The sequence below is a fragment of the Onychomys torridus genome, chromosome 10 (assembly GCF_903995425.1).
Source record: "Onychomys torridus chromosome 10, mOncTor1.1, whole genome shotgun sequence".
Classification (NCBI taxonomy): Eukaryota; Metazoa; Chordata; class Mammalia; order Rodentia; family Cricetidae; genus Onychomys; species Onychomys torridus.
In genome coordinates this window covers 89356329-89379460 of record NC_050452.1, presented here as the reverse complement: position 1 = coordinate 89379460, position 23132 = coordinate 89356329, and the positions used below count along the sequence as shown (strand labels likewise).

Here is a 23132-nt window from a genome sequence, read left to right as displayed (position 1 = left end):
GTGGCTCCTGGCTTACCAGTACCTTACATCTCGCTTGTCATGGCGGCAGCTGGCCTCAGCCAGCTCTGCCTCAGCCTTCCTGTTCCCAGAATTTTCTGCTTGTCCCACCTATGCTTCCTGCCTGGCTACTGGCCAATCAGCATTTTATTTACACAGAGCGATATCCAAAGCACTCCCCCCCCCCCTTTTTTTTTAAAGGAAGGTTTTAACTTTTACATAGTAAAATTACATATAACAAAACAATTATTAAACAAGAATTACAGTTAACAATATTAAAGAAGATATTCTATCTATCTTATATTTGTGAGTCTAAGGTTTTATATCTAACTTTTACCATAACTAAGGAAAATTGTAACTATCTAGCTTTAACTACATCAAAGACCTCAGAAGGATATATTATTACCTGAGAACCGGGAGAAGGATGCAAGCAACTTTTGAGAGTCTTGCAGGGTAGACAGAGACAGCTGGCAGCCTGGACAGTCACCTAATGTTCCTTTGTAAAGTTGGGGCATCTGTCTTTAGCCCACAGGGCTATTGGGTCTTTCGGTCACTTCTTTTAGTGTCCTGTAGAATGTTTGGCAGTATTTTCTGTGAAGCAGGAACCTGAAGGACCATTTTGTCAAGCAAAGTTCAGTGGTCACCTTTCTGTGGGTCCTGCACGTCCAGTCAATCAAGCAGTCCAGGCAAGAACAGTTTCTTGCCCAAATGGCTATTTTTGCCAAGAAGAAGATAAACTCCATATGGAGTGTCTTCGATGCCCATCTTTCTCACTGAAGTAAATCGGTGCTGTCAGGAGCAGATATGTCCCACTGTCCAGAAAGTCTAAATTTTTAAAATATTTTAAATGTCATATTATGTAGGTCTTTGAAGTATTTGAAGATTACCTATCTATCTGAAATATATCTATGTATACCTAGAAGACTTAAATAACATGGCTACAAGTATGATTATCATAGATGACTAATTTTTAATTATCCATATGAGCTATACAAACATAATATCTTAAACACGAGTAGAAATATACACACAGTATAACAAAATTAAGTTTGTATCAATAGACTAAAATCTATACCAATATAAAACATTTTAAACAAGTTGTTGCTCTTTAAAAGGAAGTACATTAATCTACCCTTTCATCCTATTATATCCGGCTGAGATGAACTAGTATCACCCAGCAGTATGCAGTGTCATCAATCTGATAATGGCTGATGGTACCAAAAAGTCATGGCCCTAAATGATGTGTCTAGTTTGACAGAGACTTTTATTGTAGATATTGAGTATTGTGCTATGCTTCCAGTGATAAAAATAATAATCTGTAACTGTATTTTGTTAGCTGTAGATTTTTAGTTCTGTGAATTTTTTTTTTTTTTAAATTTATGTGCATTGGTATCAGATACCCTGGAACTGGAGTTACAGACAGTTGTGAGCTGCCATGTGGGTGCTGGGAATTGAACCCAGGTCCTTTGAAAAAACAGCTGGTGCTCTTAACTGCCATCCATTTATCCAGCTCCCCGTCCCCCAATTGTTTTAAACTGGTAACTTGTAAGAAAAATTTAAAAAGTCTGTATTGAACCAAGCCAGATTTTAATAGTCACCTGCATCTGAAAGAAAGGTTGGGGATGTAGTAGTGTGCCATTTATTTTACCAACCTTGGGTGTCTTGAATACATTGGTTTGTGTTGTAGGTTCATTAATTTGATATTACTCATTACAGACAGGTAACTGAAGTCTTTTCAGTGCTTTCCATTTTTTTTTTTCCTCCTTGTGGCTGATACATGCTTGTTTGATTTTATAAATAACCCATGTTCCAAGCTGTGTTTATTAGGTTAAACATAGTAAATGTATTTTGATTTAAAGTATTTACCATTTTGGATTTCACAAAGGATATAATTCTTTTTAAATTAAGGAACACCTATATTGGATTTTTTGGAGAAAGAAGGTTTTGAAGGGGCTCTCTGTAGAGGGTTATATATATACTACCAGTGTAAGTGATTCTTTAAATTTTTGATGCGTTTAATTCACAGTTAATAGACTACTGAAGTGTAATATAGCATCCTTAAAAGACTCTCCAAAAGAATATAATTTATACTATTTTATATTTAGGCGTGAATTACCCTTCACTAAATCAGCTCATCTCACCAATCCTTGGAATGAACATAAGCCAGTCAAGATTGGGCGTGATGGACAGGTTTGTTTCATTTTTAAGCTACGTTATTCAGCCATTTGTAGATCTTTATTAAAAGACATTTTAAAACCATGTCTGAAAAATATGAATTGTGAAAAACAGAGTATTGGGGAATTCCTGATTTCTATGATTAATTAGTAATAAGATATTTACTAATGTTGGTACTCAGGTAAATGGTACTTTCACTAATAAAACTAAAGGGAAAGGGATGAATGAGAAGTGGCCCAGGCTTTGTAGTATTTTCATTATAAGTGTTTTAAATGTGGAATGCTTCATAAAAATCTGCACCATCCTTTCTCAAGGGGCATACTATTCTTGTCTTTATCATTCTGATTTTAGTGTATGTGCTGATGAAACAAGCACTCATAAATTTTTAATTTATAGTATAGTTTTAGATTTGCCATTAGCATGTCTGATTTTTTTCTGAATAGAAAATGACCACTGAAAAGACAGATGTATGCAGGTATGCACACACATCTGCAAATTAAGTTGAACGTGTAGTGATTTAAAATAAACCCAGACTTTTTATTCTTAGAGTTCCTTTACATGATTTGGTACCAACAGATACTCATTATTCCTACTGCTTTTAAGTAAAAATGTTGGTAATTAAAAGTAACAATTTTGTATAAGCTTGTAGGTTAGTCTGCCTGTGTTGTAGTTATTTCTCAGACATATTCTTAGTTGTTTTAAGATGAATGACTTATTTTTTATGTTTTATGCAAATATTTTTTGCATAGTTTTAAGCAGCTGCACTTGTGGATGAGTGTGTACACCTGTAGTTTCTATTCTTCAAATATGTTAAAACACTTTGGAAGGGTTTTTATAAACCTGTAAGTGTATTAGAATCTCGTGTTTAGTCCCTTGGGAAAAATGTCTTTGACAACAGTCAGTGTTCAGTTTTGTACATAAGGAACCTGTAAGTCTTTTAGAGATTTTATTTTGCTCTTAATTGTTACTTTAACATTCCAGGAAATTGAACTTGAATGTGGAACCCAGCTTTGTCTTCTGTTTCCCCCTGATGAAAGTATTGACTTGTATCAGCTCATTCATAAAATGCGTCACAAGAGAAGAATGCATTCTCAGCCTCGATCAAGAGGACGACCATCCCGTCGAGAACCAGTCCGGGATGTGGGAAGGTTAGAAACGTTCTTTGGACTGATAATAGGCACATGTATCGGGATAACATGATGGAGGAATGTGATTCGTCAAAAGTTTGTCCTGCGGTAAAGAAGAAAGAGAAAATCCTCAAATCAAGCTGCATGGACTAGTTTGTGGCTTCATTGAGGATTTCACATGGTCACCTTGGTCTCAGTCATTTTTTTCAAGAGGAAAATGGGGATCTTTCCTAATGCAGAAAAAATAATTTACTAACAAGCAATGAGCACTTTAGACTAGCTAGTACTCTGATAAAACAATACGCAAGTGAAACGAGGTAGGCATTTTGTTGCTAAGAACAGGTTAGAGAGGAGGAAGAGGAGGAAGTCTTTATTTGCAAAAATTGTTAATATTTATAAAAAGCCTTTTCTTTCAGGTATGTCTCTGGATAAGCCTTATCACATATGGGACTTTTATAAAGGATCACTAATAATTTTTGAGAAGATGACGCCTCACTTAGAGGATAAATGTTTTAAGTTATTTCATATTCAAGAGGAGCATTATTGGGACTTTCCAATTTTGTCACCGTGATGTGTTAACCCCATTGCCACATATTCTGTAACATGTGCCCAGTGAATTCACACATCCTGCTGAGCTTCTGAAAACAATAGGTTCTTTCCAAAGGGGATCAAGTGGCCCTGGGAGACCCGGCAACAAACCAAAACGAAGGGCTGTTGCTGTGTCTGTTTACAACTTTTCCAGATGCTGGCAGTACCTGTGGACTTAAAGTGGTTTTTAGAGGATCGCCATGGTTATTGATCACTACCTTATGAACTAAACAGCATTTTCCAGGAAAAGGGGGTTTAACTTGTTACAGAATTGGAGAGAAGTCTTTGAAAAGAACTGATTTAAGCCCTTCTACCCAACACCTTCCCCTGTATAGATTTGCATACAGCTAAATCTAAAATATTCTGCTAAAGACTATTGGATGTGTGGTTGATGGGATGAAACCTTTCGTTAAGTTCCCTTTTGGTGGAAACAACCTGTGGTAGGTACAGATAATCCAACAAGAGTCCCATTTCTTTGAGCTTAAAAAGGACTTTGTCAAGTAGGTAGGAGGAAACCTGGCAGAGCCCCTTACTTTTGGCCTAAAAGGACTGATCACCAAGATGTCTTTTGAAGTTTTAAGCTAAGAGGTTTCCAGTGCAATACAATATACAAGTGAAGTTTTTCCTCAGTTTTGCAATGGACTGCAAACTATACTTATAACACCACTACACCTTCTCAAGCCTGCCAGGGCCTCTATTTATGTATGTGGCTTACAGCTTAAAGTCAGTAGTTGGACTACTATATGAACTGTTACTATCATGTTTTATACCGGTCGTAAATGCACTCCCCAAACTACAAGAAAGCGGTATGTTTATTTTATAAACCAGCTTTTAATTTTATTAGTGCTATTTATTGTAGATGCAACTGTTTTTATTCTGTTGGGGGGGGGTGTTCTTGGGTTTGTTGGTTTTAACTGCAATTTTGAGTGACTTGTTGCAAAAGTTAATGAAAATATTCAGTATTTAGAGAACTAGCTGAAAACTACTGATGCTGGGTTATTTTATACTATCTATATATTTGAAACTAATAGTAAAAGGATATGTTTATTTCTTAAATGTTTTGGACCTTTTGTTTTTATTTTTGTTTAGCTCATATTAATTACTAAATGTGTTTTTATGATGTGTCAGTTTTACTAGCCGTCAAGGTTTATGAAAGACCATGAAGAACAGCCCTCTGCAAATTAACAGTATCTTCTAAAGTTAAATTTTGGCCTAGTTTTATGAACTCTGTTCAAACTTACTATATGACAATTCATGAGAGCCATTTTATTATAAGGCATTGTCTCTGGAAAAAATACCTTAATTAATGTTATTGAAGTAAATGTTACTGAGATACTAGTTTTTCAAATAACATTTTCAAAATTTTCCTGTTACATAGCTATATTAAAATTTAAAACTTTCTGTATAATCATGAAAAGTACAGTTTTGTGTAAAGCAGAGGCATCATTTAAGACATTCTTAATTTTGTTTAGATTGAATCTATATAAATTTTAGACTAAGCTATTGCATAATTGCTGGTATGGTTTTCCTCCTGTTTTCACCTGAATGGTGACATTTGGGAGACTTGTTGGACTTGTTAAAGAACTGCTTATATATGTTCAGACTACTAAAATGCGGTTTACAGGCTTGCATTAGGTAATCCATGGGGTTGTCTCATAGTGTGAGATTACAGAGAAACCTACTCCAATGTATGAGGTTTACCTTTGAGGAATTAAAATTTAAGAACTTTAAGATAAATTGTTCACCAAAAATTAATGGAGGTATTTTAGGAGGCCTTGGGCTATTCTTTGTACTCACCTCTGTCAAACTCTTGCTTTGCTCTTTGTTTTCCCAGCTGTTATTGGTTTAATTTCTAATGTGTCTAATTTGTGTAGGCGTCGACCAGAAGATTATGATATTCATAACAGCAGAAAGAAACCAAGGATTGACTATCCCCCTGAGTTTCACCAGAGACCAGGTTAATATTTTATAATCCTGAAGATTATTTGACTTTAAATCATTAAAACAACAAAAAACTTCCAGTAGGTTTAAAAGTAAAGAACATTTAGGTCATGACTACTTTAGGAAATCATTACTGCTTCTAATTAGTAGTTTTTCCCCTACCATGTGTAGATTGTTCTGTCTATTACAGCAAGTCATGATTTATTAATTACCTGAAATTGCTGGCTTTGCAAAAGTGGAAATTGACGTGTACTACATGTATAAGATGCAGGAAAAAGGTGACCTATTTTGTTGTGCTTTCTGTTCCCTATGATGCGCATGCAATGTTTCCTAGAGTATACAGCACTAATTGGAAATCAAAATAGTAATTATACCTTTTTCAAAAAAAAAAAAAAAACCAATACCATTTTCGAGAGTGATGAGAAACACTTGGCTTGTTGTCTAAGTGTCAATTTTCAGTTAGTGTGTTGTTCACCGGGATTAAAGAAGGGTATGCTTCAATGACAGTCACTGACACACCTGTAAAACTCTCATTCTGGTTAGCATTATAATGCTAGTGTTGTAACAAATGGCTTTATATAAGCACTTCTTTTTTCCTTAAAGGAGGTAGTTGTGTTTCATTAGGACAAATTCTTCCCCCAGTAACAGGGCCAGATATATTTATGTATTAGTTTGTTAGATCCTTCCTAATGGAAGGAGAGAATAGAGTAGACATTGTTTTGTTACTTGGTTCTTGGAATATTATACATGTTCATTTTTGAAGCTTTTGCAATTTTGTGTCCTTTTTTGAGTCTTCATGTTTAAAGCTTAGCTGTAAGTTCTCAAGTTAAAAGGAAAACATTCTTTAAAAGGATTCTCCCGCAGTGTCCTCAAGCCAGTACAGACTGTACACTCAAGTTAGTCCTCTGCCCTTAGCTCACATGATACATGTGAAAACCTCTAGTAAGTTCAATGATAACTCCTTTAAAGTATATTTCTCATGGGAAGAATTGAAACAAGGGTAAGGAAGATTTAATTATTATGCCATAGTAAAAACATAAAATTTGATTTACTAAAATGCTTGATGTTTGAACAGGGTATTTAAAGGATCCCCGATACCAGGAAGTTGACAGGTAAGTTGGGTTAACTCTTGCTTAGCTTTGAAATACATTCTTGGAACTAGTTTATGAATTACCTGAATTTAGTTTCACAAATCTTATTCCCAACAGACGATTTTCAGGAGTTCGCCGAGATGTGTTTTTAAATGGGGTAAGCATTAAATTTTACGTATTTAAAGCCAGGAGCTGATTTGTATTTCCTTGATTTTAATTTATTATTGACAATATCATCTTTTATTTTAGTCCTACAATGATTATGTGAGGGAATTTCATAACATGGGACCACCACCTCCTTGGCAAGGAATGGTTTGTATTCTGTTTTTTCATTACTCTATTTTGTAATACTCTATTTTAACTTCATTTTGCAGTGTCTAATTGTAAATGCTTACTCAGAATGTGATACCTATACTTATTCATTAAGAGACTTAAAATACAAATTTTTGGTGATAAATAATGGGTTAAAATGAAAGACTTAAGTTTGTTTATGCTTAAGTATGGGCTTAATAATATGGGCTTACTATAGTATTATAGATATATGTAAAACATGGTAATGGTTAGTATAAGCTCTTAACCTGGGTGATGAGATTTATTCTCTCATCTTTCTAACAGTTTGACCAAGTTCCATGATAACATCTGTTTACTTCATATGTAAACTTCACTGGCCATTCTTTGGCTCATCAGACAGATATTGAGTAGTTTGTGCACGGAAGTATGCTTACTTTGCTATTGAAGTGAACAGTTATATCCATCTCATAAAGTTAAACCTCAGGTCAAATAGTGTCTACTTAGGATCGTACAGAAAAGAAATTCACTAAATTCATATGAAGTGTCTAATTGGACCTAATTGGGATAATAAGTAAGTTTAGGTCCATTTAAAATAAGAGTGAATTAAATCCTGAGTTTTAATTTTCTGTCTTCAAGAAAATTTGATAATTTTCTTAAAGTATATTCTGACATGTTAAAAAATCCTGGAAATAGTTTCTGAGAGGTGAAACTTTGTAGCTGAAGTGCCTCTGTGTTTCTTCTCATTTTATTTTTAAATGCTGTTAGGTGACATCTTACCTTTCTTTGATTTCTCTTCAAGCAGTTTCACACTATCTTATATATACAGATTAACTAAAAACTCTTTTAGTCTGAAATACTTAGATGAACTTGATGCTAAAATTATCATGTGCCCTTTATTAATTTTATAATGGCACCTTAAATGATAATTTAATTATTGATGTGTCTGTGGGCATGTTCATGCCATATACAGACATATGAGTCCTGGGATTGAACTCCGGTCATCCTGCAGCAGGTGTCTTTACTTACCCTGAGCCATCTTACCAGCCCCTATATTGGCATTTTTAAAGTTTCATTAGCTCCTGGACTTTATTCTGGAGATAGATTTGTGTATAAGTGATTCCAGAGCCCAGGGTACTGTGATTGTATCTCAGCTGTATGTACACACTTTCTGTTGTGGCCCTTTCTGTAATGTGATTGTAGGCTAGTTGCTTAACCTAGAATTAGTGTAAATTTGCTACATTAAATGCTATAAAGTACTTAGGGATTAGTGCTTTGGTTTTAGTAAGTGCCATGTTTGTTTGTTTTTTTATTTCTGTTAGAATTTAAATCATACAAGTAGCGAGATAGAACATGTTAGATAGAGCTTAAAGTATGTATTATGTGTAATTTTGTTTTTAACAAACAGGCTTTTGGGCGGGAACCTTGATGTTTTCAATGTATATGAATAGTAATGCTGAAATTAATTTGTTTATGATTTGGCAATAGGAGTTCTAAGAATGTGTCTGTCTACAAAGGTATTTGGAAGATTTTTGATGTAGATGGTCTTTGTGTTTTAGCCTCCTTACCCGGGAATGGAACAGCCTCCACACCATCCTTACTACCAGCACCATGCTCCGCCTCCCCAAGCCCACCCCCCTTACTCAGGACACCATCCTGTACCCCATGAAGCAAGATACAGAGATAAACGAGTAGTAAGTGCACAAAAGGCAGAGGTGTTGAGGGAGCTGCTTAGAATTCTATAGGTGGTTACATAGGGGCGAATACTAGATTTCGATGACAGACTACTTGTATTACTGTAGACTCTGAATATTAATTTAAAAATTGTTTTCATTTAAAAAATCTGTGTTATTTAGATAGACTTGTATTTTATTTTTCATGAGTTGAACCACCGTGTGTGTGTGTGTGTGTGTGTGTGTGTGTGTGTGTGTGTGTGTGTGTAAACATAGAAGTGTACTTATGATATTCTTCCTATACTGGGATCTTAATTACTAGCTATGTAATTCAAAACTGCTAGTATAATTTTTTTCTAAATCTCTTAATTTTTCATGTAAGATGGTAAATTTTAAGGTAGTTTCTAAATCATACCTTTTTTTTTTAACCAAGTTTTATTTAAAACTAGTAACCTAGTGATACACAGAAATTCTAACTAGTTATGTCATAGTAGGGCTGTTTGGTTATTAAAACCAATTTTCTGCTAACATATATTTAATGAAAATTGTCTTCTGCTACTTAATTGGAAGGATATGTGTATATATATATATATATATATATATATATATATATATATATATATATATAAAAATCTTTAACACTGAACTACCATTCAAAGTCAAAGTTAAATGTGTATGGAATATATATATATATACACACACACACACACACACACACACATTACAGAGAGTCAGAATAGTAAATTCATATCTTTGAGATTTTTTTTAATGGATTATTCTTGAATTCAAAAGAGGAGTCTATTAAATTAAATCTTAACATTATATAAAACAGTTTAATGATAGAAAATGACAGGCTTTATTTTCTGTCAATATATGGACTTCAAATGGTGAAATCTTACTTGTTTATGTTTATCATGAAATCTTATGGAAATGCTAATAGTGAGCTTTACAAAAAGAAAGATCTTTGAAATAGGAAGTCAGTCCAAGATTACTGAAGTTAACTAGCCCTTGCAAACAAGTTCTATTTTATGGACCTTCATTTAGTAGTAATTGGATTAATTAAAACACCGTTCATGTTTATAATACATTCACATTTTACTTATAAGTAATATGGAATTGTGTTCTAAACCTTGCTTCCTATACATGGAAGCTGAAGTTTGAAAACGCACCACCTTCTGAGAAAAGATGACAGGAAAAGTGAAAATGTAAAGGTAGACCAGGCACCAAGTTTAGACTCGCCTCTCCTTTGTGCCTGTGCTTTACTCTTTCATTGTCTCCATCTTTCAGAGTGCTTTGTTAGCTTTATGTGGGGTAGCTTCCCATCTTACTGAAACACATTTTCTTAAAGTTCAGAAGTCAATTTTGTAGTTCCTTAGATTCCCAAAATTTTATTTCATCAAATTCCTTAAATTACTATTAACAGTAAACAAGTTGTATGAAGTTTATAGCCCGAAGTCTTCTAGTTGAATAGGAAGTTACAGAAAGAGATGTGGATTCCAGTTTATATAGCCCGTCTTCCAGTTGAATAGGTAGTTACAGGAAGAGATGTGGATTTCGTTTAGTGGTATGAGTGTCAAAATTAAGTTCTTTGAAATAATGGTTGCATTTTTTGATTTCTTTACCAGACAACTGTGAGGGAATCCCATGCAAAGTTGTGCTTTGCTAATCAATTTTCTCCTTTTTCTAGCATGACTATGATATGAGGGTGGATGATTTCCTGCGCCGCACACAAGCTGTGGTCAGTGGTCGGAGAAGTAGACCCCGTGAAAGAGATCGGGAGCGAGAGCGAGACCGGCCTAGGGATAACAGAAGAGACAGAGAAAGAGACAGAGGTCGTGATCGAGAAAGGGAAAGAGAAAGAATATGTGATCGGGACAGAGACCGAGGGGAGAGAGGTCGTTACCGAAGATAATGCGCTTTTGGAAGCATTGATTGAAGATAAAAAAAAAAAAAATTGTATTTTTTTTGTGTGTTTACAAGTAGTAAATTTATTTTCAGCTGTCTACTTAAAGCTCATTGTGTAGAAGGATTTATTATCATCTTTGTTCCAAGCATGCAGTAGAATAAGAACTGGAAAACTCAGATCCGCCAAAAATGCACAGTTGACAGTTGAGTTGACACTTTTATTGGGGCAGAATGGAACAGTCCAAGAATGTAGATATTGATTCATTCTCTATAAATGTTCTTTTTACAGTATATTCATCCTAGAGTTATTTTGTTTGTTTTCTTTCTTTTGGATCTTGATCAGTAACTGCCATAGTATTTTGCTTTGTGTTTTTACATGTAGCTGCACACGGTTCAGTTAAAAATAATGCTGCTATCAAGTATGCAAATATTGAAATATGATGGTTTGACTATATGGCAGTGTTGTAGCAGCCTCTTGGTTTCTCCTCTTCCCTCTTTTTTTAAACCTATAAAGTCACTTCTTATTTTTTTTTTAGTCTTCAATGATGAGAGCAATATTAAGAAGACATTGCTATCTAATTTTTAATCTTTTTAAAGAAGAAGTTCCCATGTTCAGTAGCATGGTTGATGCTATTGTTTAGCCCTCTTTCCAAACTGTACGTCGGCTTGGAATGTTTGCAGTTTGCGTGTGTGGCAGCAGAAGAGAACCCCACATTCTACGTTGCTACTGTTTTGTATGAAATAAATTGGTAAAGATTGACACTTACTTGCTGTATTTCTTGTCTGATTGCTAGTTTTACAGTGTGTAAGCATAACAGTATGTTCTCTATTATATAAATTCCCATGGAGTGGGATTGTGTTGGTAATTTAGTTTGTTACTTATACATCTGATGATAGTTTGGATCCATATTTTAGGATTTTTGTTTTCATCTTCTGTTGTTGAATTGCTTTCTACAGTTTTCTGTTTTCTTAGTCTATAGTGTTCTCACATTTTCATATATTGCTTGTCGATCATTCCTTGTAACAGTTCTCTACCATAGTAAACCACATAAAAAAGTTTATAAAATAATAATTTTTTTGCATTTTAATTTCTTGATTTGAACCTGAAGTTTGGTCTGTATGAAATTGACCGTCTAAACATTGGGAATGTGATTTTTTTTTTTTTCTTTTTGACAGTGTCTGCACAAAATCAGTACATTGTTTTGTGTTTTATTTCTACTTATATGCCTGCAGAGAACACAGCAACTTCAGTATTTAAAAGTATAACTTTATCACTTTTTTTTTGAGCTGAGAATTGAACCCAGGGCCTTGTGCTTGCTAGGCAAGTGCTCTACCATTGAGCTAAGTCCCCAACCCCACTTTATCACGTTTGACTTAATCTTCCTATACAGTCACAATTCTATTTTACCAGTGTCAGAATACAGCCTGTGGATTCATTAAATATATGCATGGGTGATAGACTTGCAAGAGTATTTAACTCTTAGGGAACTGGGGTTGCAATTCTGGCATTGTGTTTAATTAACTAGTTGGTGATGTTAAGTTGTGTTGCTCATATTTTTAATAACTAATCCTTTGATAATTTTATGTTTATATTATACATTTTGTCCTTAATCATACCTCCACTTCCCTCTTCTATACCTGCCCATCTTCCTCAGAAGTATCCATCTCACGTTCACATCTTTTTGTTTTTTGCTTGGTGATACCACTTAGGTTTTTTATTCCATCAGTAAGTTACACATTGCACTAATGTCTACTCTTTGCAAATCCTTAAAATCAAATACATTCATTAGAAGCAATCACCAGAATTGTTTTTTTAAATAAGTAGTTGCACAGAACTAGTAGGAAACATTAAAGTTATTTCTTCATGTTAAAATGGGTTGTAAATCACATTGAACATACTCTGCACTGTATACTTTTGTGTTGCTGTGTACGACTTCATCCACATATAATTCTGATCTCTGATTAGAATCGGATAACAGGTTCAGAGAGTAAAATTACTCAATTTGTGTTCCCACAGAAGTTACTTCATTGCTAGTAAAAAGTAGAATTTAGGCATTCTCTAAGATGATGTGCATGATGTCCATCCTGATCATAAGCATTAACTCTTCAGGCTTCATTAGTCCTGGCCTTCCTTAAAGTCAGTATAAGAAGCTTTATAATTTGGGGGTTAGTTTTGGGTGGCTTACATTTCTAATCCTAACACAAAGTAATCCTGTGGCAGTGTATCATTAGCAGTTCAAAGACAGCCTGAGCTATGAACTGAGACCCTGTCTAGACTCATTCCCCCCCCCCCCCCCCCAAAAAAAAAGTTGAGTATTCTAACTAAAAGTTTATTTTTGAGACATGGTCTAATCAGGTAGCTCTGGCTATCTTGGAACTCTGTAGACCAAGCTGACTATAAAATTTGAGACCCACCTGCCGCTCTCAAAGTGAGTGCCTGCCTGTCTTAAAAGCTTTTTTCAATGGATAAAAATTCTGTTTACATTTTATTGTATATTTATTGTACAATGCTTCAGTCCATCTAGATAGTAATCATTGCCTCCTCCTATATTGTCTTTTGGGAAGAACATTTAACATGCATTTAAAATCAGTCTCTTTCTCAAGTATACATTGTTCATCATTGTCATTGTGTGTTGTATCCGTCAAACTTGGTTCTTTGATCTAACGATAGATAAACATGAATCCATTGTCATCCTCCTCACCCCAGTCATGGATGTCAATTTTTTTTAGATTTGACAAAGTGAGATGATATGGTATTTGCCCTTTTTTTTTTTTGTTTACTTACATAGTCAAACAAGATGTTTCAGTTAGTGATAGTTTCCAAGAGGCTTTTAATGGTTCAGCAATGTGAGCTGAATCTAGTCAGTTATATCCCTGCTTTGGATGGAAACATTTATATTGGCAAGCAGCTGGTTTATGAACTAGTAAAAGTACCTGATTTCTATTGACTGTAAGGGGATAGAAGAAGTTGAAAATTCTAGTAGAAAATTAAGTGGTTTCTATGACATTGTGTTAAATTCTGTATTTCATTACTGGAAGTAATTTTTTTCTATAACTTGTGAAAGATTATAGGGACTTAACGTTTAAAAAATTCGTCTCCAATTTAAATGTGTGAAATAGTCATACCATTTGTGTTTTTTGTTTTTTTGCATAAGGTTAAAAGTCTTGCTGCTATTTCTAACTTTGCAACAAATCATATTTTCTGCTAAAATGTTCATTTATGAACTGTTACTGTCCGTTTAGAAAACCTTTAGATTTTGTCATGGCTATGAGGACACAATTTGAAGGTGGTGTTTTTAGAAGAGATTTCACCAACTTTCTAATAACACTTTAAAATTTACTGACTTCTTTTAATACAGACAGACTCCCATTTATTTTTTGAAATTTGTTTACTGTGAATAAGTCACCCCATTCTTGCTCAACTCTCTTTTCAGGAATATCCACCCTGGCTTCTGGACTGACCAATATGGTGATCCCATTCTCTTGGGAACTCGGCTTGCTTTGTCAGGGCTTGGTTGAGGATTACACAATGTATAGTCCTTTGGCAAAAGAGATGTTGGGGAAATCAGAATTGCTGAGAATAGTTTGGTTGCTCTGAGGCTATATAATAGAAGATACACTTTGTTCTTGGCAATTAATTACGTGAATGTGAAGCCTAAGGAATTGGTTTAAAGATAATCCTAAAAGAAAAAGCTAAAGTTCACTGCTAAATGAGTAGAACTTTTTGTAAGGAATTTTTTTAATTCATTGGTTACAAAGACTTTTTAAGTAAGTACAGATAGTGATACACAGAAGGCAAGTTAAATTTGGGAGGAAGTCATTTAATAGATTAAACTACAGAGTAGGAATCTAGATGGTGTGCTCTTCCATGAACCAGGGATACCACTGACAATGAGTTAGCTCATTTGGCCCACAAGTGTTAACCTGGAGAATAGGCCCCAGAGTTCTCATAACCAAAGGAAAAATCAGGTAGAGGAAGATGGCCTGCAACTTTAATGTCCACACCGTGTTATTTTCTTTTTATTGTTTTGTTTTTCGAGACAGGGTTTTTCTGTGAGCACCAGCTGTTCTTCTGGAACTCACTCTAGACCAGGCTGGCTTTGAAATCAGATACCTCAGCCTCCTGCATTAAAGGCATGCACCACTGCCTGGCTCACATGTTCTAGCGGTGTGTATGAATGAGTACACTATAAGACTGAATTGTCATGTCTTTTAAGGAGGAAGAGAGGACTTATTTTTAGAACATTTCTGGTGCATTGTGGGAAAATTAATACAGATGGGATATAGGAAGGACACAAATACAGGAAGGATAAAAATATTGTTAAACTAGTTTTCCTGGAGCCATCTTACAGCTCCAGTTAAAAGGAAAGAATCATGATCTAGTTGAATTTGAAAGAGGTAAAATACAGCATATCCATGAATTAGGTTCAGAAGTTGGTTAAGTATCTCCAGGGGAACATTATGAGAGTGTATTTGTTACTTTTCTGTTGACGTGATAAAACATATGTCCAAAAGTGACTTGGGAAGAGTTACAGATTCAGAGCTGGTTCCACAGTGATGGGTAAGCATGGTGGCAAGTTGCAGGTATGGCTGCAGTAGTAAGCTGAGAGATCACCTCTGATTGCAAGCAAGAAGCAGAATGAGCCAGCAGTAGGGGGAGATGTACACCAATGACGTACTCCAGCAAGATAACACCACCTTCCAAATATCTGAGTCTATGGGGGAATTTTCTCTCTTAATCACCACAGGGAGCTAACATAAATATAAAAATTTTCTTTCAAAGAGTATGACTTTTACATGGAGGTGGGCAATCAAGGAAGATGCAAGCATGGCCAGGTGTTGAAGAAGGGCTGATGGGGAAAATTAGTGTGACTTTAAAAGTTGGTGATGGATGACTTGCAAAGTGCCTCTGTTTAAAGTATGTTCTGTAAAAGCCAGGAGTGATGGTGAGTGCCTGAAACCTTAGCAGGTAGAGGTGGGGTTAGGACCTGAAGACCAGTCTTGGTTACATAACATCTGTGAGGCCAGTTTCAACTACATACAACTTCATCAGATTTTTAAAAAGCTATGTTAGCCCAAGATTGTTTGATTATTTGCTGGGATTTTATTGTTTCTTTTCTGTAAAGTGATAAACACCTTGGGAAAAAATGAAGTATTAGAATTACACGTTGAAGTGATAAAGGTAAAATTTCTTAAGCCACTACAAAAGCAAAGCATAAAATGTGTAATAGTCTTTCTAATCTGATTTCTACATGTTTTTATTGACTTTTTTCTACATAATTAATGGTGTGTATATGTGATGTGTGTCAGTTTAAGTGTGTGTGCCTTATTTCCTATGTGGATCTCAGAAGACAATCTGTAGGAGTCTGTTCTCTCCTACTACCATGTGGCTTCTGGAGAATCAACTGAGCCATCTCACTGGCCCTAATTCAACAATTTCTTCCAGGCATTTATCTGGACTTATATATTTTTATTCATCATTTTAAAGTTATTAAAAATGGGGATATTTGTTTTCATGTGCTTTGTAATAGTCAACAATAGACTACATACATAGTGGGGCTGGTAGAGGCCAGAAGGCTTCAGATCCCCTGGATCTGGAGTTGCTTATGATATCATGAGTCATGCATCATGGAGATGGTCATGAGTCAGCAGGTGGGTGCTGGGAAGTGAGCCCAGGTTCCCTACAAAAGTATCAAGTTCTCTGAACTGCTGACCTATCTCTCTGTCCCCAAAAAATTATTAACCATGTTTCTTTTTCTGATAATTTTCTATTTGATCATTTCCTCTTTTTACTATATGTATGAATATACATATAAAAATTATTGGATTGTGATATATGTTGTCAGTGTTTTCTGCTCTGTATAGGTTGTCTGCCATGTGTGAGGTGAAGTCTCACTGCATGACCTTGGTTGTCCTGGAACTTTCGATGTAGACCATACTACTAGCCTTCAACTCACAAAGATCCATCTGCCTCTGCTTTCTCCAGCGCTGAGTTAAAGGCATATACTGCCATGGCCAGTCTGTCTTATCTTTTTTGGGTTTTTGTTTTTATCTGTATAAGAGTTTACATTTGGTGCAGTTAAAGTGGAGATTATTTGTAATGTAAATTTCTAGTCCTTGAAAGTCATTATTACAAACTATTTAGGATAATAAAGAAATGCAGGTTGTTAGTCACAATCAAACTTGCAGTCAGGTTAGGCATGTTTTCAAGGTCAGATATATTTTAGATAGACAGGTGGTATTCAAACACTGCAGAGATCTACAGAATATGACATTTAATATGTTTTAATAACATAAGGTTCTTTTTTTATGATAATAAAACGTATGCTCCTGGCAGTACCAATCCACTTCAGAGATGATGATGGGCTTCAAAGAAACTCCATGTGAAGTTTACTTTTGTGGCATAAGTTAGCCACTTGGCAAGAAAGTGTCCTTGCCTTGACTGCTTACAGTATGCTGTCCAAATTGGACAAGCAGGACATGAAAGTGACTGCCAAACCTTGCCAACACAAGGTGGAACAGTTCTTCAAAACCCCGCTTCACAGAAAGTCTGTCAGATATTCTAGACCTTCAGGCCAAAGATGGATGCCCTAACCTTAGAAGAACCTTGGGTGACTTTCCGGGCTGCCAGCTGTCTCTATCATTTCTTAGTTTTGGAAGTTGTTAGTTTTGCACTACCTGTTTACTCAGGTAATATTCTATCCTCAGGTCTCTGATTGTAGTGGGTAGCCATTCCAGCTTTGACCTGGGAGTTCCAACCCCCATTGAGTTGGAACTTCCAGGTCCAGACTCCAGGATCTGATAGACTAGCCCTTTGTAAAAAAAAAAAAAAAAAAATCAGTGATTCCTTTTGGGCCTTGTATAACATTAGTAAATAACTCACTTTCTTTTCTAAACTTCTCAAATTCTGTCCTAAGCATTCAAAGCTGCTGCACGGCATAGAGCCAAGGTGTGTTCATCATTTATAGACTGTCTTTGTACATCAGCATAATCACTCTCTCCAAGAAATAGTTCTTGGGAGATTTCAATACCTCTAGCCCTACTTTATGTCTCTTCACTGCAGTAGAACAGTGATTAGATAATTGCCCAGGTAAGTCATAGCTGTTCCCAATTTTTTATGTCTTTTTATTCTTAAGTAAATCTATGTGTAATAGTATTTCCTTTACAAAAGTAGGTGCCCTTGTGTTTGGGACATAGATTTTAAGAATTGAGATGTCATCCTGATGTTTTTTTTTCCTTTGATGTGTATGTAGTATCCTCTATCTTTTTTGATAAGTCTTGGCTTGAAGTCTATTTTGTTAGATATTAAAATGGCTATACTGGCTTGCTTCTTAGGTCCATTTACCTGGAATATCTTTTTCCAACTCTTTACCCTGTGGTAGTTTTTATCTTTGATATTGAGTGTATTTCTTGGAAGAAGTAGAAGGATAGATCCTGTTTTCATATCCATTCTGTTGGTCTATGTCTTTTGGGGAGAGAGGGAATTGAAACCATTGATACTGAGAGATATCAATGACCAATGATTGTTGATTCTTATTGTTTTTGTTATCCTTACTGTTGGTGGTCTTTGTATGTGTGGTTCCCTTCTTTTGAATTCGCTGCTATGAGATTATTGATTTCCTATGTTTTCATAGGTGTAATTAACCTCCTTAGGTTGGAGTTTTCCTTCTAGCATCTTCTGTAGGGTTGAATTTGTAGATAGATACTGTTTAAATTTGACTTTACCATGGAATATCTCATTTTTTTTCTATCTATGGTGAATGAATGTTTTGTTGGGTATAGTAATCAGGACTGGCATCTGTGGTCTCTTAGAGTCTGCAGCACATCCATCTAGGCCCCTCTGGCTTTTAGTGTCTCCCTTGAGAAGTCGGGGTTAATTTTAATATGTCTCCTTTTATATGTTACTTGATCTTTTCCCCTTGCAGCTTTTAATATTCTATCTTTGTTCTGTATGTTTAGTATTTCGATTATTATATGGAGAGGGAGGGGACTTTCTCTTCAGGTCCAATCTATTATTCTGTATGCTTGTAGTATGATTGGCATCTCCTTTAGGTTAGAAAATTTTTCTTCCATGATTTTATTGAAAATATTTTCTGGGCCTTTGAGTTGGGTTTCTTCTCCTTTTATTCTGATTATAAGTTTTTTCTTTTCATAGTGTCCCAGATTTCCTGGATGTTTTGTGTCAGGATTTTTTTTAGACTTAACATTTTCTTTGGCTAATGTATCCAATTCTTCCAATTGTATTTTCAGTACCTCAGATTGCTGTGTATGATTGATTGATAAATAAAACTCTGACTGGCCAGTAGCCAGGCAGGAAGTATAGGCGAGACTAGCAGAGAGGAGAATTGGGAGAAGAGGAAGGCGGAGTGGGAGGAGACGACAGCCTGCCATCCAGGGAGCAGCATGTAAAGGCAGCAGGTGAAGCTATGGAACATGTAGCGGCATATAGATTAACAGAAATGGGTTAATTTAAGATGTAAGAACTAGAAAACAAGAAGCCTGCCATGACCGTACAGTTTGTAAGCAATGTAAGTCTCTGTGTGTTTACTCCGTTGGTCTGAGCAGCTGCAGGACTGGCAGGTGAGAGAGATATGTCCTGACTACATCCAGCTACATCAGATTCTCCCCTCCATCTTTTATATTTTGTTGGTGAAGCTTGGCTTTGTAGTTTCTGCTCAAATTCCTAAATTTTTCACTTCCAGAATTCGCTTAGTTTGTGTTTTCTTTATTGATTGTATTTCTGTTTTTAGGTCTTGAACAGTTTTATATAGTTTCCTTTCATACAACTTTTTGTTGTTTGCTGGATTTTGTGAAGGGATCTATTCATTTCCTCTTTGAAGACTTCTATCATCTTTAGATCATTGGTTTTAAGGTCTTTTTCCTGTGCTTCAGCTATGTTGGAATATTCAGGGGCTGGTATGGTACAATGGCTAGGCTCTACTGGGGATATATTGTCCTGGCTGTTATTGATTGTGTTTTTATGTTGGCATATAGGCTTTGGGATGAGTTTGAGATGATTATAGGTCTATGTACTGATTTCTGGATTTGTCTTAGTTGAAAGGAGGGTTTTGTTCCTTAGTTTGTGTTTCCTCTCTGGAATTTTGGAGAGTATAATTGTAGTTGGAGTTTTCCTGCCTGGCCTAGTCAGGACAAATCTCTCTTACCCGCCAGTCCCACAGTTGCTCAGACCCAACCAAGAAAATACACAGAATCTTATATTGTTTATAAACTGTATGGTCGTGGCAGGCTGCTTGTTATCTACTTTTTCTATCTTAAATTAACCCATTTCTGTTAGTCTATACTTTGCCACATGGCTCGTGGCTTACCAGTACCTTACATCTTGTCATGGCGGCAGCTGGCAGTGTCTTTCTCCCCCCAGCCTTCCACCTCCCAGAATTCTCTTCTCTCTTGTCCTGCCTATACTACCTGCCTGGCAACTGGCCAATCAGAACTTTATTTACACAGAGCGATATCCACAGCAGTATAATGGTTGTGTGTTGCTTGTTCCCTGGTCTTCTCAGATGGTATGTTCACAGGGAATGCTTTCTGTTGTTAGAGGCTGGGATAGTGGGATGAGTTGGAGGAGGGAAGAGTGGAGGAGGTCTTTGTGATTCCTTTGAGGTCAGAGAGGAAAGGGAGACCACAACAGGTTTTCTGATCCAACCGGGGTGTTAGATCTAGGAGCAATAGGAGATGTATGGGTCCACTTTTAGCCTACTTGTTACCCTGGGAGAAGCAGCCCTTAGGTTATTAGAGAGTGCTTTCTGGGGTTGGAGTCTGACAAAATAAGAGGTGTGGGGAGGAAGGTTAGAAGGGGAAGATCTGTGGGATCCACAGGAGAGGCTGCAGCAGTCACAGAGCTGGAGATGAGACTGGATGATTAGATTTGGAGGAGTGGAGGAAGAGGTGAAGATCTGCAGTTAGCCTACCTATTTTCCTGGCCTGCATGCCATAAGTATATATAGTATCACAACCTGTAATTGAGACCTTACTTCTATCCCTAAAGGCTGAAAATAATGACAGTAAACAGCTGAATAGGTTTTCAGGGTTTTTGTTTTCTATTTTTTTGAATTTTTTTATTAGCATAACTTTTGTATTGATTCTTTGGGAATTTTACATCATGCACTTCAATCCCATTCATTTCCCAGTCCCTCTGTATCCGTCCTTTACCCTTGTAGTGTTCCCCCCACAAAGGAAAACTAAAAAAGAAATTATAAAAATAAGATTAAAAATAATAAAAATGCAAAAAAGAATATTAATTAAAAACCAACCAAACAAACAAAAACCTAACAAGGAAAAAACCCACAACACTTTGCTCCTCCATCTTTCCTGCCTCTCCATCGCCTCTTCATTTGTAGTGGCATTGGGAGCTGCTGCATCACATGCAGTATAATCTTTTCTCTACACAGCTTTTACCTGCAAGCGTTTATTGCTTAAAGTGGTGTTGGTCAGATTCAAGGCCTCGGATTTCTGGTTCATCATCACTATTGGACCCTCACTGAAACTCCTCTTGGATTAAAGGAAGCAGGCAAAAAGCACCTTGGCCTAAGTACAGTCATTTGACTTCAGACTCCATTTTACTTGTAGGGTGAAATAAAGTTCAGGGTCCCAAGCCCTAGAAGAGCTGAGAACTTTCCAAAGGGTGACTGACTTCTTCTCTAAACCACAGAAATAGTCGTTAGGCATCTTTAGTTCTCCAGAAACATTATGACTGTTCCTAACAATAGAAGGAACAAATGAATCTGATTGGCTGGACTGAGGGCTTTCATTGTATATTGGTCGACAATGATGGAACACTCAAGGAAGACTCCTCTAAATCCTTATGGGTAAAAAATTGTAACTCTAACTTGGTAATGAATGTTTGTGAATTTCATGCTTATAAATCCTGCTTCTTCCCCGAAGAAATAAGGCTCCCGAGTCCTTGTCCTGAACTTCTAATGGATTAGTGACCCGCTTATGTGGTGATTTATTAAAATCTCTGGAACCCATAAGTATTGTCTCTTTCTTTCCTCTTGGGACATAGTGGGCTGGGTTTAACAGAATACAGTTGCTCCAAGTCATGGAGATCCTGTGGCTATGGTTCCATAGGACCAGTCCCTTCATATACTCCAGCAGGTCATAGATGGGTAGATGTTGGGGAATGTCCACTTAAAGCCCGGGATGTGTGTCTGGGTGGTAGCTGGGTTGTTCTGATCAGACTGCTGGGACCACCCCCATCAGGTGAATGGCTCTGCCACACCCATGGTGAAGACCATGGGACCAACTTTCCCTTGTCATTGGGGTCCATTATCCCAGGGCCTGAGAAGGGTAGGGTTAGCTCTCTGGTGAGGGGGAGTGTGGCTCATCATGACCCTGTATTTTAATACATGGTTTAACACATGGTTTTCATGGGTAACACAGCGAACATCAACACAGACTCCAGCTGTGGCAGGACCACAAACCCTGACATGGCCATCAGAAGCAGGTTGAGCCTGGATTTCACCATGGCCGCGGTGGCAACACAGGCCTCTGAGGTCGGCATGGTTTCTATATAGTTTACTGTTATAGCTGGAAGCAGGTATGGAAAAGATATCTCCTTGTGAATGCTTTTAACTGTGAGAAGACTTCAGCAGGAAAAAGGTAAACACAGCTTCGAGTCCGTGGAAAAGAAGCAGTGCCGAGGCTGGAGTGCAATACCAGCAAAGCAGCGCTCAAAACCAGGTGGAAGAGTGTCTTAGTCGGTGCCCTGCTGCTATGAAGAGACACCATGACCACTGCAGCAACTCATAAAGGAAGGCGCTTAATTGTGGATGGCTTACAGTTCAGGGGTTTAGCCCATTGTCATGATGGGCAGCAGGGTGGCGCTTAGGCAGACCTGGTGCTGGAGAAGGAGCTGAGAATTCTACATCTGGATTGACAGTCAGCAGGAAGAGCCAAGTGAGCCACTAGCACTGGCTTGAGTTTCTGAAACCTCAAAGCCCACCCCTCAGTGGCACACTTGCTGCAACAAAGCCATCCCTACACTAACAAAGCCACAAGTCTTAATCCTTTCAAATAATGCCATTCCCTAGGGGCCTACAGGGGCCATTTTTATTCAAACCACCACAAAGTATAAATCTTTTGATATCTTGTTTGGGAAAAATAAAAACTACACAGTTCTGCAACTGTGTAGCTAATACATACTGAGTATTTGCAAAACAATATGGATACTACACGTGGATTTTTGAAGGCCCTTATGTCCATCATTAACTTATGAACTGGAATTAAGCCTGATAAATGATGGCAATGTAACATGGGACTTACAGCAGTTCTTTAAAGATTTGTTTATTTTTATTTTATGTGTGTGAGTGTTTTTGCCTGCATATCAT

General features: G+C 36.6%; 1 protein-coding gene and 1 non-coding gene across 8 annotated transcripts in view; one reads left to right on the top strand and one right to left on the bottom strand.

Annotated features, from left to right (window-relative positions):
- The window catches only part of Ythdc1 (YTH domain containing 1), a 33975-nt gene extending 22424 nt beyond the window's left edge, over positions 1 to 11551 (top strand). For 4 of the 7 annotated variants that reach the window (XM_036200781.1, XM_036200787.1, XM_036200784.1 and 1 more), the window contains 8 exons: positions 2103 to 2187; positions 3154 to 3320; positions 5762 to 5844; positions 6904 to 6940; positions 7037 to 7076; positions 7169 to 7231; positions 8767 to 8901; positions 10568 to 11551. In XM_036200781.1, coding sequence (XP_036056674.1) covers positions 2103 to 2187; positions 3154 to 3320; positions 5762 to 5844; positions 6904 to 6940; positions 7037 to 7076; positions 7169 to 7231; positions 8767 to 8901; positions 10568 to 10792 — 835 coding nt within the window. In that variant the 3' untranslated portion in view covers positions 10793 to 11551. Of the gene's footprint in view, positions 1 to 2102; positions 2188 to 3153; positions 3321 to 5761; positions 5845 to 6903; positions 6941 to 7012; positions 7077 to 7168; positions 7232 to 8766; positions 8902 to 10567 lie in introns of all 7 variants that reach the window. The other 3 variants (XM_036200783.1, XM_036200780.1, XM_036200782.1) reach the window with 1 other exon arrangement.
- Positions 2441 to 2547, bottom strand: LOC118592616. Its single transcript, XR_004946090.1, has one exon. It is a non-coding gene; the product is annotated as a U6 spliceosomal RNA (small nuclear RNA).
- Positions 11552 to 23132: the final 11581 nt, after the last annotated feature.